This window comes from Saccostrea cucullata, unplaced genomic scaffold (genome assembly GCF_032062105.1).
Source record: "Saccostrea cucullata isolate Sc308-1 unplaced genomic scaffold, CSIRO_AGI_Scuc_v1 ctg14767, whole genome shotgun sequence".
Taxonomy (NCBI): Eukaryota; Metazoa; Mollusca; class Bivalvia; order Ostreida; family Ostreidae; genus Saccostrea; species Saccostrea cuccullata.
The window spans coordinates 1-15,391 of NW_026919017.1; the positions used below are offsets into that span (position 1 = coordinate 1).

At 34.6% G+C, this 15,391-nt stretch overlaps 2 protein-coding genes across 2 annotated transcripts; one reads left to right on the forward strand and one right to left on the reverse strand.

Annotated features, from left to right (window-relative positions):
- Window positions 1-1,955: 1,955 nt before the first annotated feature.
- On the reverse strand, window positions 1,956-6,590 carry LOC134277376 (uncharacterized). Its single transcript, XM_062759719.1, has 4 exons — window positions 6,460-6,590; window positions 5,101-5,181; window positions 4,570-4,661; window positions 1,956-3,139 (listed from the first exon to the last, which is right to left on the reverse strand). Exons 1-4 carry the CDS (start codon window positions 6,515-6,517, stop codon window positions 2,942-2,944), a joined length of 429 nt encoding a protein of 142 aa, XP_062615703.1. The 5' UTR covers window positions 6,518-6,590; the 3' UTR covers window positions 1,956-2,941.
- Window positions 6,591-10,590: 4,000 nt separating this feature from the next.
- Window positions 10,591-15,385, forward strand: LOC134277368 (peroxisomal sarcosine oxidase-like; the record flags this gene model as incomplete). Its single annotated transcript, XM_062759713.1, has 6 exons — window positions 10,591-10,669; window positions 13,814-13,920; window positions 14,084-14,235; window positions 14,325-14,538; window positions 14,764-14,946; window positions 15,284-15,385. Coding segments are annotated over exons 2-6 (753 nt in total), but the record flags the coding sequence as incomplete, so codon positions are not given.
- Window positions 15,386-15,391: the final 6 nt, after the last annotated feature.

Genomic DNA, 15,391 nt, shown 5'->3' on the forward strand with positions numbered 1-15,391 from the left:
GTCAACTACCAACTAAATCTAAATTGTAAGACAAACGAGGTGACCCCAGCGTTTCATTTGTATTTATGCAGTAATATCCTATTCCTTGCATATGGTGTTTACTCTACCATGCAACTTATTCCACACACTCAAGAACTTGCCCTGAGTATGATCAATTTTTTAAGCCAAAGCACAGTACTGTCTTTTATTAATTTTCAATCTGAAGTTGAAAATGATTACATTCATTTTCAACTTCAGATTGAAAATTAATAAAAGACACTACTCAGAGGTCAGTTGATGTAAATGGGATTTTACCAATCGCGATTAAAGTCAGGATATCATACATGTAAATTCTATGGTTGTTATAAAGTGGCCTTGTTCGACAAATTATCACTGGGTCGTATTTTGGCTGACGTGTTGCATACAAACTGTAAGGTCCTAGTTTCTACATTAAAATTGACTATGAAATGTATCCTTGACCAATACATAGGGCCCTGGGAGGTCGTAACCGGTCAACAAGGGATGTTTACACCTCCTCGGCACCTGAATCCACAATTGGGGTTTCCGGAAGGTCCGTGCTATAACATGTTTACAGATTTATATTTGATTGTTGTTGGTATCGATCGTTGTTGTCATCTTCATCTCTGATCCCACATCTGATGTTTCGGAGGTCCGTCTTTGTATTGTTTTATGGACTTTGATATTGAATACTGTTCGTTATCTCCAGTTATTTCACCCTGTAACCTAGCTGCAGAACTGTAGCTCTCCGAAAATATATATATTATTGATAGACTGGAGACTGTCAAAATATTTTTTTTCGGAGAGCTACAGTTCTGGAACTACCTGTAACCCATTTATCTCCTATAAAGTCCTCAAATACACTGTAGGTTTTCGTTGTCTAAATGATTAGTTTGTAATATAGAAGTACATCTGGAACGATTTATTATATTACTAGCCATGCATCCTGCATAATATTTTTACATTTTCCAGTTTTCAAGTTAAAGTCAGGTGCATGCAGTTTGCCCGCAGTTGTGGCCATCATTCAGAGGGAATTCTAGGGTTAGAGAAGCTAAGCGAAACAGTAGCTAATTTAACTACTATTGAATTTTAAAATTCAGATGGAGTGACGAACATACTTCACAGAATTTTACAGATAAAATTTAACGTCGAAATCCAAAGATAATAAACTGCCTCTTTAAACCACGCAGTCATGGTCTCGAAAGCGCACAAAAATTTATTAATGGTTGACTGACTTTTAAAAAAAACTTAAATCTATACTATTCATGCTTTCCTATCCGTTTCAGGACAAAGGTTCACTCTGTATAAACTTTTATTGGACTAGTAAACTTTAGGTATGAGATGTCTGATTTAGAGCACTTCACTTTTGTACATATATATGTACTCGTATATTGCTCGATCAAGAGTTGCAAAAATAAAGAAAATGCATTTCCGTGAATTGAATATTGCAAAATATTGATTATCAACAGTCATTTATACCATTTCTTCGAAAAAGCAATTTCATCTAACATTACTTTATTGAATTAGAGGATTAACTCTATTTTCGATGAAAATGATTTGTTCATTCAATCTCTCCATCAACAACTGATTAACGAGAAATAAAATAAAGTGTCCTTAACAGAAACGATCCTTAATTGGGCCCAATTGCTGGGGACTTTAAGTATCGATGTCTTCTGCAGGACAATCGAGACATTGCAGTTGCTGTCTTCTAGAATTAAGTGTCCGGTCTAGGGCCTTCCATATAATTAATGTCCCCGGGATCCTGAGTGTCGAGAAAGCGATTTGTCGGGTAGACGTATTCATAAAACGTCTCCTTATTTAAAGCACAAGGTTCATTCAGGTGTCATGTTTGTGTTTGTTACTAGTGAATTAAATATTTTTTAAATGTAATGATCTTTTGTATTTTATATATATATCGTCGGATAGAAAGAAAAAAAAATAAACTTAAGAAAGAGCAATTCAATTCACATTTATTAAAATGCATTTGATAAAAACAAAATATCATTGTGATTGAGTAAATATATTTGATGGAGAACAATTTCCTCATACCTATAGAAAAGGGTAAAAAATGAAAACAACGTAAAGTTCGTCCTTGACATTTAAATGCAGCTGTCTAAAAAACGAAAAATATTGTACATTTAAATTGCATGATTACATACAACCCACAAAGCTTGGTCAATTGATGAAAAAAATCGGATGAAGATGTAAACAATTCTTTGACATTAAAGTTGAAACTTCCTTTGAAATTTTGGAATGACAGAGTTGTAAATCTTCTTTACGGCTTCATATAATTAACAAGAAATCAATTATTTTTACACTTAAAAAATCAATTCATTGCTCCTGAATAAAATTAGGTATACTAGTTTATGTTTACACTAAATCTAAACTAAAATATTATGATGACTTAACATTGTCAATATATTATGCCATAACAACTACTACATGTATAGTACTTTACATATCTCTAAACAATAAAATGTCCGAACAACCATTTGTTTTTAACACATCCATCAACATGTATATGAACACAAAAACTCCTGTATCTGATCTAGATGCAGATGTATTTCACAGCACAATATCTCAATGTTACTATGCTTGCTCATCTATTACTTCCACTCCCTTAATTTGAAGTTTTGAATTCAAAAATATAGTTTAAAGAGAAACAGTACAGTTTTTTTTCAGTTTTTGTGCTTGGCATATCATAACATAAAATAAAGTAAAATAAAATGATAACATTATTTTATAAGGCATTTTATGCAAGAATTAAAAACGTGTGCATTCAAATTTTATTCTCTTTTTTTTTTTTTTGAAAGATAACACTCATTTTTTCAAGCATTCCAAATGCTTAGCCCATAAACAAAATACATGTATAATGCATAATTCAGATTTTAACTCCTACATTTTGGTCTGGATACATAAGCTTACAATACAGATGGATTCTGATTTACTGGCTCTTGCAGATTAGAACTGGGCAGTGGGCGTGATGGAGGATGAAGTCGCTGGTGCTGCCCAGTATTGTCCGCCTGATTAGGCCCATTCCTCGACTTCCGGAAACTATATACGTCACCTTCTCTTTTTCAGCAATGTCCACAATGGCGTGTTCCGGTTTGTCGGATGTTTTGATTCGGATGTCGGCTTGGAACTGCAAAGATTTCTTTATTAAGCAAAGTATTCGACAAGTATGATCTGTAATTAAATATTTACATTCACCGAACATTATATTCTTTACTTCTCATAAAAACCGTATCCATTTACCAATTTTTATTTCTATAAGGGATTTTTCGCAAAATATGCCTACGAGAAATTACAAATATATTATTTTTTATCATTACTCATATCACCTAAAAGTTTATTACAACCTTACATTAGTAAAAAAAAAAAGGAAAAATTCATGCAAAGAGCAGAATCACATTGAGATTTACTTATTGATAACTGCAGAATTTTTAGCTTTTAGTATAGACACATGCAATACCAGTATGCCACGCCAAGTGCATGTACATGTATATTCAAAAAACTACTTTTGATTTATTTAATTCCTTAATCTAAATATTTAGAATGATAATGTAATTTGAAAGGTCATAAGTCTTACGGAATAAATAATCGCAAGTTTCGTTTCAGAATTTTATACCTCTACATGTTTCTAACAAAAAATTCTAAAACACAATGTTTGCATTGATAAACAGTATGACATTGCTTTGTCCTTAAGAAATGTCCTTTGTACAGTAAGAATGTGCAGCAACCTGAATAACATAAGTAGGTCACGGGTGTAGTGAGATAATTCAGGGCTGTAAAATCCCTCAAATAACCGTGAAACAATACTTTTTAAATTGAAACAATACAGGGCCACGTCATTTTTAAATAACATGCTAAAATTAAAATTTTCACAACACCCATTAACCAATTTTTCACTCGAAATTTCATTTCTGTTTTAATTTTCAAAAGGATTATTATTTTCCAGCAATTCAAAGGGTAGTATGCATACATTGTCATTTATTCTCCCCACTTTCACTGAAAGTTGGAGGTCTTAATTTGGATCGGTTTGTCCGTTCGTTCGTCCATCACTTAGTCCCTTCGTCTGTCTTTCTGACTGTATCACTTTCGTTTCCGCGAGATACATGCATCTCTTGAAGGCTTGAAGCCTTTGAGCATTTGCAGTGAAATTTTATATACGAAACTCCCTGTGGCCTAAAAAAGACCCCAGTTGATTTTGAGGTAAAAAGATAAAAAAAAAAATCATTCATTACTTGTGTAAAAATTTCATATCTGGGCGATATCTCAATAGACTTTTGAGATCTTGCAATTCGATTTATACCATAACTCCGTTTGGACCCGCCCGCCCCTCTTATAATGTCTCCCTGTGACCCCCCCCCCCCCCCGCTGTAGATCTGTGCATGTTCTTTTTTCCTTAAGCGGGGGATACAGAATCACTGAATTACCCTGTAGCAAGATTAGTGTTTCGTCTCTTTTTATTAGTAATTATAAATTGCCTATTACACAAATTAGCCTTATGCTACATGAAATATATTTAGTACGGAATTCTTCAGAGTTCGTTAATAGTTAACTATAGTTTACCCCAAGTCCCTGACACATGGCTGCGTATTTGTCCTTCAGGGCCTCGGCTTTTTGTTTCGCCTCCCTCTGTAGCTCCATATACCGGGCCGGACCTGTAGAGAACACCTTACTCTCTTCACGCTTGTACAAATCTCATGAATTCATACTGATGTGATTATTATTAGCAAGAGAATAAATTATACCATAGGCAGTTATACATATAATTAAAAAAAATTCGTTGTAGTTGTTTATCAATAAAAGATACGAATTAAGTTACACTTTGTAATATTCAATCGCTCTAGATTTTCAAAGAAGCTGAAAAGACACACAACTGTTAAAAGCTGAGCATACTAAGCATACATAAAGTTGCCATAAACTCTATGATTTAGTGTCTGTATAATATTATATTTTAAAACGTTTCCAAATTTGTTGGAGAAAAAAAGGAACCCCGTATAATTTGCTTGTAATTCTATAGTATAGTGTGCAGAAAATAGGGAAAAATATAGCGTTATGCATATGATTGTTTAGAATAGAGGGGCCCACATTACTTACTCATGTCCGTAATTCCAAGATTTTCAATGACGTGTAACAAAATCACCTTGTTTTCAGGTTTGTGGAAGTTTTCTACATACCCTGTAAAGAAATGAAACCAACTCCGATTATTTTCATAAAAAATTGTTTCACCTCAAACGCAAAATCTTGTAAATGATTTTTACTTCATCTAAATTTATTTTTGGTGAAAAATATCACATTCAAATTGATGCAATCTCTATGTTGGAATACCCAAAGACATATGTCTAACTATCAACAAATGTACGAAATCTGCAATTTCTGAGCTTAACGCTGCTTCAATATTTTAAACATTCGAACTGAAGGACGGACCTAGACACCTTGAACCAAGTATACATGTGCATGCATCACTGTTTTAGCTGTGGCTTTGAAAACTAAAATATCTATACGGCTACATAATGTAAATGATGTATAATGTTTCATATTTATTAAAACAATGTGTATTTGTGAAACACCGATGAAACAAATATGCCCCCGAACGGCAGCTTATGCCGAGGATAGTTTTAAATGCACTTAGAAATTTTTGGTAAAAGTGGAACAAACTCGATGGTAAAGATCAAGAGATCAAATTAGGTGATGCCCGAAGAAAGAGACAAGGAATACACCTGTGAGAGTCAGGAAAGCTATAGCCCCACCTTCTCAACAGTTATGGTCGAGGTTCAAGTTTTGCGGACGAAGTCAAACAAACAGACAGATGGACGGTCAGGGCAAAAATTACCGGTATATGATCCCGAATCTTCGATTATGATTCATCAGTACTCATATACATCATTCAGACTAAGGTTAATGAACCATTAACTTATAATTGTAAAGGCATTATTGAATCAAAAACACATGCACACCACAACCTAAATAATCTACGCACTTACTACAGGGTGTATTAACATAACCCCATATTCTGATTCTCGGGTCTTTAAATAACATGCATGAGGCATAAAATGACTTTCTACACCTAATTTACATAAAACACCGATACAAAGGGACACACCAAGACCGAATGAAGGATACAATTTGCAATAAAACTCAGGTAGAGGACAAGAATTTGAAGAAAGCGAATTCAACTTTAAACATGTAATGACTAGACAGCTGTTAGCTATTGTATCAATGAATGAAATACACGTTTTCGATGTGTCAAATATTATATAAGCCCTACTTAGACATTTTTCCATGTTTTGTTTTTCTACTCGATGAATACATGTATTTTGTAAGGTTAAACGTTAAACAGCTGCATGACGAAATGTCATCATTAGATTATGGTTGCACACCAATGGATCATTAGATCATGCCAAACAATATTGTAAACATCTGCATATTTTTTCGCTGTAGACTAAATGTACTTACATTTGAAGGCATTTTCTGCAAACTGGCTCTCATCTATTGCAATCAAAACCGTGGCCATTTTCTATAATATATTAAAATCCTTCTTACTGACAGCGGTCAATGACTGAAATCGAGAAAATTCGGCGTGACACTGTTTAGCGGGCAGGTAACTCTAGTTTACTTGTTTATTAACATTTCACGGCATAGTACAAAACATAAACTGGCTTCATTTTAAAAGATAAACGTTGGCTTGTTTGTTATGCCCCCGTAAACGAAGTTTCGGGGTATATAGTTTTTGTCGTGTCCGTCCGTCTGTCTAGCTGTCCGTCTAGCTATCTATTTGTCCGCAAAAACTTTAACCTTGCCCATAACTTTTGATTTAGTGGAGCTATGATTTTCATATTTCACATGTGTATTCCTTGTGACAAGACCTTTCCTTGGGTACCACCAAATTTGACCTACTGACCTTGGAGTTTGACCCACTTTTAAACAAAAATTTCAAATTAATTTTTACTTAGGCCGTATCTTTTGAACAGTAGATACCAGGACTTTTATACTTCATATAAGCGCTGTAAAAGCTAGTGCTTTCATACTTCATATATGTATTACAATCTTTTGAGAAGACCCTTCATTGGATAGCAATAACTTTTACCCTTTGACCTTGGATTTTGACCTACTTTTAAAAGGCAAACCTTGATCATAACTATTAAAGGGTAAGGGCTACTGTTTTAATACTATATACATTTTTAATCCTTGTGACAAGACCTTTCATTTGATATCAAGAACTTTGACCCTTTGACCTTGGAGATTAACCTACTTTTTAAAATCTTTAACCTTGGCTATAACTTTTGAACGGTTAGGGCTAGGGCTTTCATACTTCACATATGTATTCTTTGTGGTAAGACCTTTTATTGGATGCCAAATTACCTTGACCTTTTAAACTTGACCTTGGAGATTTCTTTACTAAAAAAAACTTTAACCTTGGCCTTAACTTTTGAACTCTAATGACAGGTGCTCTCATACATCACATATGTAATTCTAATGAGAAGACTCTTCATTGGATACCAATAACTTTTACCCTTTTACCTTGACCTTGGAGTTTGACCCACTTTTAAAAGGTAAACCTTGGCCATAACTTTTGAAAGGTTAGGGATAGTGCGTTAATACTTTTCGTATGTAATCCTTGTGACAAGACCTTTCATTTGATATCAAGAATTTTGATCCTTTGACCTTAGACTTTGACCTACTTTAAAAAAAAACCTTGGTAATAACCTTTGTAATGAAGGGTAAGGGCCTGGGCTTCACATATGCTTTCTCTGTGGCAAGATTTTTCATTGGATACCAATTACCTTGATTTTTTGACCTTGGAGATTTCCGTACTTATGAAAAAACTTTGACCTTGACCTACCTTTATATTTTTCTATTGTATTTCCAGTGAGAATACCCTACTTTGGGTACCAATACATTAAATTTGCATTTAAGAAAAGTTTAATCTTCACTGTATTGCCATAAGGGGGCATCAGTGTTTCACAAACACATCTTGTTGTTTATAGTTCCTGTCGTGGATTTTTCACTCATTTTATGTTTTACGGCGTGACCGTTGTGGCGAACATCAAGTCGCACGAGACATCTTGGCTAACTTTGACATCACATAACGTAAAGTAGCTGATCAGAGCTTACGGAGACAGTCAGACTCCTGTTAAAACCATAGATCCAGTGTAATTTTTGACGAAAGACTATTGAGTATTTTCTTGTTGACTTTTTAAAGGTTTCTACAAACTGAAAGCCTTTTGTTGTCTGTGTTATTTATTTATTTATTCGCCATTATCACATTGAATCCTGGTATCCAAGACATTCTGGGAAGATTTCACTTGCCTGACGTATTAGTCTGGTTCTCAGTCCTTATATTGCTTCATACACTCCGCGTCACTTGGCAAGGATGAGACGGGAGACCAGGCTACATGTACCTGACGTATGTAAAAATTTCATTTCGAATTTCCTCTATTCTTACTTGAAAGTCTATTGAGCTCGCTTCGCAAGCGTCGCTTAAAAGACACCATCATTTCTTGTTAGAGGAAATGTTTACCTATATTCGAAACTCGGGGCCAATTCTGTTTTGTAATTGAAATAAAAAATGTCATCACAAACTAAAACAAACATTTTTCGATCATTGACAAAAACACTGAAAAATGTACATCAGGATAAGTTAACTTGATCATGTTTCAAAAATTCAGTATGCTTAACTAGTATAATATGCAAACTATTCAATCATGTTCATACTGCAGTTTAAATATCCATGTACAGTACGTGTCGCAGTTTTGGATGCGTAGGCCCAAATGCCTTGATGGAATACATGACTGTGCGTAACGTAACTTACACACGAGAATTTAAATCTCAGAGTGAAGTAGAATCAATAAAGCATTGAAACATCATGACTTTGAAGTTAGACTACGAGGGCTGTTCAATAAATAATGTTCTGAACTCTATGACATACAACATAGAAAACATAAGACATAAAGCTTGACATTCCCTCATTATTGAATCTTTAATGAATTTAAAACATTTTATGTGACCACTTTTCGTCACATATTTTCATTGTGAAAAGCTGGAAAACAAGTGTTATTTGAGACACTGCATTAAAAATAAATGGTAAAGAATCAGTATACGAGAGTGAAATCAAACGGTTCATTAAAGCTGCTGTAAAACTTGTTAAGAATCCCAAAGAGTTAGTTATAGATATGTTTGAACTTTAGATTTTAACTTTAAATGTAACATTCAGCAAATTTCAGCAACCAATGTCTGTTTTATGGATACATAAACAGGTGGATTCAATGAACAAAACTGATATCATGGGCATCGAAAATCGGTACCGTCCTTGGCGACAAGGAATTATAACAACCAATGTTCTGTTTGCTAAAATGCAACAAATAATCACTGATGATGTATGGTTGATTTTAAGACACATAGCAAATTTGATAGACATCAATTTGGGAGAAGTTCACACTGTTTTAAAGAAACATTTGACAGTATTTTAAAACAAGCTCAGTACTCAAAGGTCACCCTATATTTTGAAAATTGAGTGAAAATGTAAGAATATCTAAACAATTATCTTAAAAAATCAGAAATGTAGTTATCCACTTTCGTCTGAAAATCAAACAGATTATGAGACTTGAATTTATTGCATAAAGCCCTCAAATCAAAATTTACAATAAGATATACTTGACAAAAACAGCAAAGGTCTGAGAAGAGCAAAGAAATGCAAGAGCACAAAGACACATTTATATGCCATTTTCTTAAATATTAGTGGTATTGTTGTTCAAATTCGTATTCGGGGAGGCAGTTCAATTTCTGAAGGAGTCAAAAAAGCAATGGTTTTGCGAAAAAATCGAAAGGTTTATGAAAGGAGGTAACCAGATTCAGGAATCCACTACAATTAATTTTTTCATGACAGTGCAGTGGCGTAGCATCGTTTTTGAAAGTGGGGGGGCCAGGCAGAGAAAAATGTTTTTTACTTACCTGAAAAAGTTGACAAACAAAAAAAAAAAAGAAAAGGAAAAGTTGCCCAAAGTTGAAAATCGTATTTCGTTGGGGGGGGGGGGGGGGGGGGGGTAAGTAAACTTTTTTTCAGTGTCAACTACTTTTAGTACCAATTCTTATACTACTACATTTTCGGTACATTTCTAAAAGTGGGGAGGGCCAAACAGGCTTTGAATTAACATTTCCTATAGTGTAAGTAAGATTGGGAAAAAAGTGGGGGGGGCCTGGCCCCCCCCCCCCCCGGATACTACGCCCCAGCAGTGTCAAAACACATATTCCAGTATACGAAGGGATTACTCAAAAATGAGTTCTAAAAACAATTGGACATTTGTTACGGACGTGTATTTAATTTAAAGAGAATATTTAAGTGAAATCATTAAGACTAAATCATTGAAAAGCGCTCTTTATTTCTATCCGAGCACCGAGGACAATATTTATTGAACAGCCCTCGTAAGAACAAATAATGACACTGTATTCGACACCGTGATTGACCTTAGTTTGATCTAATTTTCAAACTTACATGTACGTTTTAACAGTGCTGTTTACTTTTGAAAGATTAAGCATTTATATTTGACACGTACGCACGTTGTGACAAGATCTCTGTATTATGATATTTTACTTCAAGATGGTCTGATTTAATTTGATTATCAAGAACCTGTTAAAGATGGGTAGCTTAACCCGGTACTTGTAACAGGTAGGTCACTTTATTACTAGTCTTGGTATTTGTTAGAGATAGGAAGCATCTGTTAGAGGTTGGTAACTTCAATATTGTATGAAACAACTGTCTCTAACTTCGTTTTCTGTAAGTTGACACCATATTATCTAAATAAATTCAAATTCAGGTTTTCTTTGGATTCTTGATTTTTATTTACAGTTGAATGCGAGAGTTAATGATTGCTGTTATAGGCCTTAAAAATCTTCTCATTTTGTTTGAAGGAATAACTGTCTATTTTTTGGTTTCATGATTTGATCAATCGATTGACTTGCATGCGTGATAATTTGCATAAACGCCAAAGGCATTTATGCATTAAACTATCACGAAAGCCAATCGATTGATTATCGTCATGAAACTAAAAACATTTATTCCTTATATTTACATGATCATGATTCCGCAAATGCACGTGCTGCAAGCCCCGCTAGCTTCTGTTTCTGTTTGTCCCGCCCCGCATGTTTTTTTTTATGCCTATCGATGAACCAGAAGATTTACGTAGAAATAAACTATTTTTACTTCCGGTATTTGTAATTTTATCTCGGACAAAGACATTGGAAATGTAAATATAGAGAGGAACGATATTCCCCATTTTCAAAAGGTGAGTTATTTCCCCTGAAGGGAACTCTTTTACTGTGTTTAATACGCATGCGCTATAAATAAAGTCACTTCCGCGGACGTTCTTGATGTAAATATGTTCATGGTGTAATGACTCTGTCATATGGAAAAATGTTATTGTGTTTGTGAATAAAAAGAAATCTTAACTGATTCGTATTTTTTTTTTAAATTGCCCACTCATAGTCTCTTTCTGGATTTGAATTAATCTGTATAGTAGTATAATAAGGCGCTGTGTGAGCCCCCCCCCAACAAAAAAAAGAAAAGAAACAAATTACTGATAAAATGCTGATACGTATTCGAATAGGCCTATTAAAAAAAAAAGCTAATTTTCGGTAGTGGATGTTCTGCATACGGATCATCATTATTTACAAAATGTGCGGAACTTTTTAGTTATAAAGTTTTTACGAATTAATCTAGCCTGCTGCAGCCATATTTTCTTTAAATATCTCTGGGAATTTTTTTGAGACTGATGACATGTCAGTCTACAGTTTTACCTCTGAAATTGCTGCATATACAGCAGTAGTTCGTCTTCCGCGACCGATACCAAGAAACTGCGTTTTTGCTCGATTGTATGTCATAACATAGACCTTTTACTTATTAGAACACATTTGGTGACAATTAAGGGCCTATTGCATTTGAATTAAGCGTGTTTCTAGAATTTTTTATTTGTAAAATAATTGATTCACTGTATAATATTAAAACTTTGAATGAAATTCTAAATGAATAATTTAATCTCATCAGTCTGACTAAAGCCAGCCCCTACTATATCACTTCGTTACCTACTAACGAAGTGATATAGTAGGGGCTGGCTTTAGTCAGACTGTTAATCTCATGTGCTCATGTAACGAAGAAAGACTAATTAAAATAGCATCGACCTGAATTCGTGTTACATATGTCGTATAAAGTCTGAGCTGAGTTTTAGTGTAGGATCTAAGCATATGTACATGTATATTCCCGAGTAAAATACACATTTTGTTTTAGATTGATCAGAGAATTGAGAGCAGAAACACGAAATTGATACAATAATTTCCTAGTGTATTTCTCGTTAATTAACGGAAAACATTCTTTTCTCAAGTGTTATTTATTTTTTTTTTAATCCTTTCAGTGTAAGTACATGTTTTTATTTTTATAAGTTATTCTTTTTTGCAAAGTGTGTAAAAACAATATCAGAGAGAGAGAGAGAGAGAGAGAGAGACTCATGTAACCCCGTGTAACAGACATACACCGTAATTTTATTGAATTCACAATTAATAATTCTAATGATTTTTAATTTTCACAACTATGGTTCATATTCAACTGTTCAACCCATTTACATATTCGTTCATATTCGTTATCTGTACCTGTACGCATGGGGGGGGGGGGGGGGTCAAGGGGCTTAGCCCCACCCCCACTTTTTTCCCCATATTACTTTTTCTATTGAAAATGTTCATTGATAGACAGGTTGCCACCCCCCCCCCCCCCCCACACACACACAGTTTATACTACGGTAAAGTTATATAAGGGAAATGTAGTATTGTATACCAGGAACTGGTACTAAAATAAGTAGCTTTTTCAACTTTGGGCAAGGTTTTTCTTTGCTTGTCAACTTTTCCAGGTAAGAAAAAAATATTTCTTTGGATACCCCCCCCCCCCCACTTTTAAAGACGATGCTACGTGCCTTGCTAATTCGTACATGTATAGCTTTCTAGAAGGGGGGTTAACAGACCCTTTATAAATTAATTTATTATCTTAAAAAAAAAATGCAAACCGTTTTCTTCTTTTAAAATTTTTAAATACAGCGTGTAAGTTGATCATTATGTTGTGGGATAATCGCAACGCGTAGTCCGCGGAAGTTAGGCTAGTATAGAAGAGTTCCGATTTTGAGGGGAGATAACTCACTTTTGAAAATGGGGAATACGGAGTCAATATTTGTTTTCCTTGTCATTTAAAAAAAAAAAAATATTTTTAAGATACCCTTCTGCCCTTTGGAATGAATCTGTCAGAAGTGGACAAAACATATGCCGCGGAATTTTACCTATAGCCCCCCCCCCCCCCCATTAATATTGTTAATGATGTAGAATGTTGAAGGTAATATGCAGGGTAAAGATGTACCCGAATGCACATCCATACATATGGAAAAATTTATATAAGCAACCAACATGTATTGATGTAAGTGTTTGTTTATATTCGATGCAATTTATTTCTTTTTTCTAGACAAACCTTTTAATTGTCAACGTACAGGACACACATAATACTTTTCATATAGTTGAACTAATGGCAAATTGTTGGCGATATGCAATTTAAAATGACGCTATCGCCTGTGTTAATTGGAGCGGGGAAAGTGTTGATGGGCGGTAACCGTCATCTTGTGTATGGTGGAGTGTTAAAGACAAAATGTACACTGCCTAGTTTCTAGCAAGAAATGTAGACACCCTGATAAATTGTGCATTCAAAAGGTTTCAAAAATCAAGTATAAGAAAATTTACTTCATTAATGATGCATGTGGTAATGATCTTTAATAATTTTTGACAGAAGCAATGGATTTGTATGACGTCATCGTAGTGGGGGCTGGTATTGAGGGTTCCTCGACAGCATACCATTTGGCAAAACATGGGAAGAAAACGCTGTTGTTGGAACAGGTTAATATGAAAATTAAACCAGATTTTGACATTCTGTTTAATTTAAAAGGAGGCCCTAAAATGCAAATATATGTTAACTTTGCAAAAGATAAATTAATGCTCTTGAAATGATTCGCAATAAACCCCTGTGTCTCGTAATACCTTAATATTTGTGTCTTTAAAGTTTCCACTGCCTCACTCGCGTGGGAGTTCCCACGGTCAGAGTAGGATCACGAGGAAGGCGTACGGGGAGATGGAACATTACACGTTGATGATGAAGGAGTCGTACAATCTCTGGGAAACTCTAGAGAAGGAGTCGGGGCGAAAGATTTTCAAGTAATCTGGAACCAATCCAACAATTAAAGTTTAATAACGTTATGACGGTACACACACTTAAAAGAACTTGCATCTTTTGTCTTGAATAGGCAAACGGGGATGTTGACAATGGGGTCAGCAGACGACAGGTTTACCATGGGAACGATCCGATGTCTGCAACGTCATGATATCCCACACACCGTACTGGACTACAATCAAATGAAGAAAGCGTATCCTATGGTTGAATTTCCAAAAGATTTTACGTTTGTAGTCGATAAGAGTGGAGGTATTTTAATGGCGGACAAGGCCCTGATGGCGTGCCACGTATGTAAAGAAAAAATTCAAAATGGCTCTATTAAGTTAAGCGTTTATTATATTACTTTCTTAAATAAAATACATGTATAATGCATGTACAATTTTTGTGAAGTATATTCAATAATTCAGTTTCGATTAATTTTACTATCTTAACAACATCCTACTAAAAGTACCGAGGCTATTACCAAGAGCAGTGATAGTATACCATGGAATTATTTCTACTTGGTATCACAGGACATGTTCCGTCGTTACGGCGGGACAATCAGAGATGGGGAGGAAGTGTTGGAGGTAATTCCGGGAGATAGGGTGGAGTTACGGACCGCTACCAATAGATACAGGGCAGGATCGGTAGTCCTGGCAGTAGGAGCGTGGGCAACAAAACTGTTACCCAAACTTCAAGTTCACCTGCCAATAAAGGTAAAATAAAGCATTATCAGTACAGTCTCACTTACTAGTACTTTAACTAAATTTCAACTGCTTGAAAGGACATTATTTAGTATTTTGAACAATGTAGGTTTGAAGATATACAATGTAGACACTACATTGAAGTGCTAAAATATTTTAATGTTTCTTCTACATTAAGTACCTTTATAAAAAATATTGTTAATAAAGAAATTCCAACATTACTGATTATTTTTGAGAAACTAAACACAAAAAAGTCGCAATCAAAATTTTAAGTATTTTGAATAAATCAAAATAAGCAGTATTCAAGTTTCCTAGTATGTTCTGTACATGTACAGTGTGTATGTTCAAGGTCATGAGGATTAATGTCCTCTACTGGAAGGAGAAGGTCAGTGGTAGATACGGTCCTGACAAGTTCCCTGTGTTTCTACAAGAGAATGCTTATAGTGGGTTTACAGTT